This window comes from Sphaeroforma arctica (genome assembly GCF_001186125.1).
Source record: "Sphaeroforma arctica JP610 unplaced genomic scaffold supercont1.977, whole genome shotgun sequence".
Lineage (NCBI taxonomy): Eukaryota > Ichthyosporea > Ichthyophonida > Sphaeroforma > Sphaeroforma arctica.
In genome coordinates this window covers 17,263-22,132 of record NW_014039581.1, presented here as the reverse complement: position 1 = coordinate 22,132, position 4,870 = coordinate 17,263, and the positions used below count along the sequence as shown (strand labels likewise).

The following is a 4,870-nucleotide window of genomic DNA, read 5'->3' as shown; positions in this document are numbered from 1 at the left end:
TACGTAGTATATATATATATATATATATATATATATATATATATATATATATATATATATATATATATATATATATATATATATATATATATATATATATATATATATATATGTATGTATAATTATGAATCCAGTAGTGTATGGTCTAATGCCCCCCGGACATCGACTGCACTGTGGACTTGACCGCGGACATGACTTCCTTGGCATTCTTGCACTGTGCAGCGAGCCAGCGGTGTGCTTTCGAGCACACCAGCTGCAACTCACTTAAACTCCCCAGCTCATACTCCATTAACATAATCGCAACCGTAGTACCCAGCACGTTGTCAGGCGTGCCTGTCAAGGACATTCTCTGCAGCACTGTATCGAGTGTCGCTCGATCCACACCCACTAGGCCCAGCAAGGCACTTGTCAGCACGAACGAGCCATCGAAGGATTGCAGCTGAATGAGCTGTGTCATCTTCTCCCGGGGTGTCATGACTTGCAACGTCGTGGACTGCTGGAGCCTCGGCGTCTCTTCTTCTTGTTCTCCTTCCAAATCCTCATCGCAGTTGTCGTCTTTATCGCTGCTACCGCCGTCATTGAACAGATCCCGTTGCCTTGACAACCCGGGCGCATTATCAATTGGTACTGGTTCGGCAGATGACATACGCATACACGCGTCCATACTATTGAACATAAGACCCCGGCCACTGGCACTTTTCTTTGACTTCTTTGCACTTTTCTCTGACTTCTCCAAGCTACGAAACGGTGAAATCGATCCCCCACCCAAAGCAGACGGGGCAGGTGCACACCCAAAACCGCCTTTGAGAGGTGCAGGTTTTGGGGCGCACATGAACGCGCCGTGTCCACTGGGAGGTGGAGGCGGTGCGGCACACTTAGACATCGTAAAGCCCCCCCCAAAGGGTTGATTCGGGCCACCGGGTGCACACTGTGGGGGTAGAGGTTCCGAGCGACTTCTCGGGACCGCTCTAAAGCACATGTTTCCCGAATTTTTGAGCAGGATATTTTTGCCCAGGTCTACCGGTGCCGGAGTATATCTGCATGGCTTATGTATATGCTCTTTCGCCGAAGAATGATCCACTGCAACATAGCTTGTATACTTTGAAACCAGATTATGCTTGATACCCAGATCTATTATTTCGGCCTTTGCGCTCGCCGGCTGGCTATTGATGCCAGGGTAACTTTTACCATCTTCCAGATCCTGTATCATAGACCGGGCGGCAAGAGTGTGGATGATCTGTGTGCCTTCATAAACGTTATCCTGGAGGATGGGCAGTACGGTCTCGGTCAACTCCTCGCGATCACCAACACCAGGGATATTAGCGTTTATTGTTACCTTTTTAGGGGTAGGATCATCCTTACCCAGGAAGTAGTACGCCAAGAAGCGGTCTCCGTCGAATATAGGTTGATATACATATGGGGTTTGCTTCGGGGGACTTGCTGGATAGTCGTTAGTCGATCGTTTAGACGGTGTAAGGTACCCGAGCAAAGTTTTGGTTTTTTTAACTATATCACCACTTCCGCGACGCCCGCTCGCATGCGTCTTCTCTTTACCCTCCAACCAGTCTATTGCTATGTTATTTATGGCAGGGGCATGTGACGCCTTCAGCTGCCTGATAATAGTAGCAGCTAAGCGATCCGAGTTTGTAACATATGCGGTTGTACCGTTGCCCACTCGTGCCATTCCATCGACAAGATTATGACTAACGCCGAGCCCGATCCCTAGGGTGAACATGCGGGTCAATGAGTTCATAGTGCTCTGCTTACGTACCATTGCTATGACTTCTTCTGTATTGCTAACCTGACCGTCGGTAAGAACGAATAGCTGACGGGCGTAGCCTTTGATAGGAGCAAGATTGTCGTAGATGTGTTTGAGTGGTGCAACAATTTCTGTTCCGCCGAAGTTCGCAGACATTCGCGATGCGTACGCGGAAGCTTGTTTCAGCGAAGTATCCGAGTATCTTTTGGATTTATTCTCGAAGAGCACGTCGTATCTTGATCCAAATCCTACTACATTGATATAGCAATCTTCAGGAAGTGAGCGAAGGAACAACTCCAAAGCTGCCCTGGCATCGTCAAATTGTGGACCGCTCATTGAACCACTGCGATCGATGACAAACACGAATTCACATTTTTGCTCTTCGAGTTCCAATCTAGGCACAAAGGTGACCATTAGCACACGGCTGCCATCTTCGCTCTTCTCAAGACAGGCTCGTGCCTCGTGTGGTTTCTCTGGTCGACACAACACCACAATATCGCCCTGTGTTATTGATTTTACCGTTGCACATACGTGCGTGGAATCAATATGCGTCCATACCATCGAAGCATGTGTTGGAGAGATGAAGGAAGCGATTGCAAACGGCATATTCCAGTCAAGTTTCAGTGTTATGGGCGCTACGGCGGCATCGTTTATAGCCACCGGTACTGTTCCAGGCGGTGTATAGCGAGCCCCGATATGAGTGGGGAGAAAGAACCGGATATCGTCCAAATCCATTTTCAACTTCACTAAATAGGTAATTGTAGTGCTAATCTCTTTCGCATTCGAAGATATGTTCCCCAGACTGATTGAGAAGATATCGGCTTGGGATTCTTCCATGAGCGCTGCTGTCTTGCCCTGCTCCATCGCTTGCTCATAGTCCTTTTTTGCCTCAGCCTTCTCCTTCACGATGCCTTCTATTTCTCGAGCATCCACAACCAGTTTAAAGCCACATACGGCCGCCTTATTGTCCAGAGGGAAAGTGTATGCAAACTCGCTATCACAAGAGGTTTTTGCAGGTGGATTGTAATGTTGAGTAACATGTACTTGCGCGGCCATATCAACAATATTGGCGGTGACTGTCACGCGCGAAAGCGAAACGGGCTGGCGTTGATGGGTTTGGTGGCAAACCCAGTAAAGTCCATAGACAACCGTCATTATGTGTTTTGATGATTTGTTATTTTCGATCTCGTAGTATTGTTTGCTGTGTGTATGAATTTCAAGTCTCACAATATGCAGGCTATTTATACGCACACCTCAGCTTGAAAATAAAATACCAAGAAGTTAAAGTAGTCGATACTTGGATATTTATTGTACCAGATACGGAGATACATACCTTTACTAAATACCAAGCCGTTCAAGCTTTCAAGGCAACTCCCAACTCCAAGATCCTTTTTATTTACACATTCGCGATGTCATTCGTCAGAATATAATTTGCGTAGATTATGGCAGGTGATAAGGATTTGAATAGATTTTGCCTTGAGGAATTGGTAAGCTTGCTTCATTTTGGCCCGGTTTAGCCTACGGCCCTACGCCTTTTTTTTGGTGCCCCGACGCCCCGTTGTCTTCAAAATCTGTAAAATATCAAAAAACAACAACAATTGTTTAAAAAAAAAAACAACAACTGCAAACTTAAAGCTGCCAATGACCCCGCTGGAGAGTGGAGACTAGAATTGTCTCAGATTTGTTTTCGCTCACGAATCCATGTTTCATACTCATCCAGCGACAATTAACAATCTCTAGTAGAGGACCTGTGTTACATAGCACTTAACCTGATAGGTCATTTGGGGCCATGCAATAACACCACAGTGGACACTCTCGCACTCACAGTCTCGCTATGTATTGTAATAAACTGGAAAGTTTGGAGTCTTAATTTCAGAATTGCGTAGCGGAAGCGAATGTGAAAGCGAAAGTATTCGTGAACGTGTGAAGCACAAGTGATTGAGAGTGCGTTTTAAAAATAATTCTTTTATATGTACGCTAAATATTCGAAATAGCTGCGCAACGTAGACTTTACTGGATGTGGAGCTATATATTTCAGCTATATCTCAGCATATCTCAGTCTATCTTGTGAAGCTATATATCTCAGCTATATCTTGTGAAGCTATATATCTCGGCTCTATCTTGTGTAGCTATATATCTCAGCTATATCTTGTGTAGCTATATATATCAGCTATACCTTGTGAAGCTATATATCTCAGCTCTATCTTGTGAAGCTATATATCTCAGCTCTATCTTTTGAAGCTATATATCTCAGCAATTCAAAATTGTAGACGCGCTTGGATTTTAGGGTCGGTCATAGCCTTGTCTTTTTAGGATGCCATGGGTCCGTCCGGATTATTCAATAATGAAAGCAGTGTCTGTGCTGTGAGCGTTTGTGCATCGCACGCAGGCGCCTTAGCAGGCAATATCTGAAATGTGCACCATCGACCCCAATCAAAGTAGACTGTTGATAGTACATATTCCGATAACGACTTAATAAGTACAGATGAAAGAAATTGGACCACATATATAACTACAGACGAGAGGATTGAGGGTCCGTATCTCCACCCGGCGCGTACGTTCCAGTAGTCTCATTGGAGGCTTGTTGACAAGCTTGGCTGTAGAGAGTCTGAATAAATTTATGGCGTTTGGTACACTTTGGAAAGAGGTAACTCTAACTCCATACTCATATGGGTATCCATACTTTGACCCCATACTTGATAGAGCAGTCCTTTTTATTTAGTCTAGTCCCATAGCTCGTAAAATAGTACCCATACTTTGACCACATACTTGATAGAGCAGTCCTTTCTATTTAGTCTAGTCCATAGCTTCGTAATTAGTATCCATACTTTGACCCCATACTTGATAGAGCAGTCCTTTCTATTTAGTCTAGTCCATAGCTTCGTAATTAGTATCCATACTTTGACCCCATACTTGATAGAGCAGTCCGTTTTATTTAGTCCCATAGCTCTTAAAATAGTGCCCATACTTGATAGAGCAGTCCATTTCATTTAGTCTAGTCCCATAGCTCGTAAAATAGTACCCATACTTTGACCCCATACTTGATAGCGCAGTCCTTTCTATTTAGTCTAGTCCCATAGCTTCGTAATTAGTACCCATGCTGTGACCCCA

At 44.6% G+C, this 4,870-nt stretch overlaps 1 protein-coding gene across 1 annotated transcript; it reads right to left on the bottom strand.

Annotated features, from left to right (window-relative positions):
• Positions 1–145: 145 nt before the first annotated feature.
• Positions 146–2,914, bottom strand: SARC_09520 (hypothetical protein; the record flags this gene model as incomplete). Its single annotated transcript, XM_014296463.1, has 1 exon — positions 146–2,914. The coding sequence occupies one exon, from the start codon at positions 2,912–2,914 to the stop codon at positions 146–148; it is 2,769 nt and encodes a 922-aa protein (XP_014151938.1).
• Between the last annotated feature and the right edge of the window lie 1,956 nt (positions 2,915–4,870).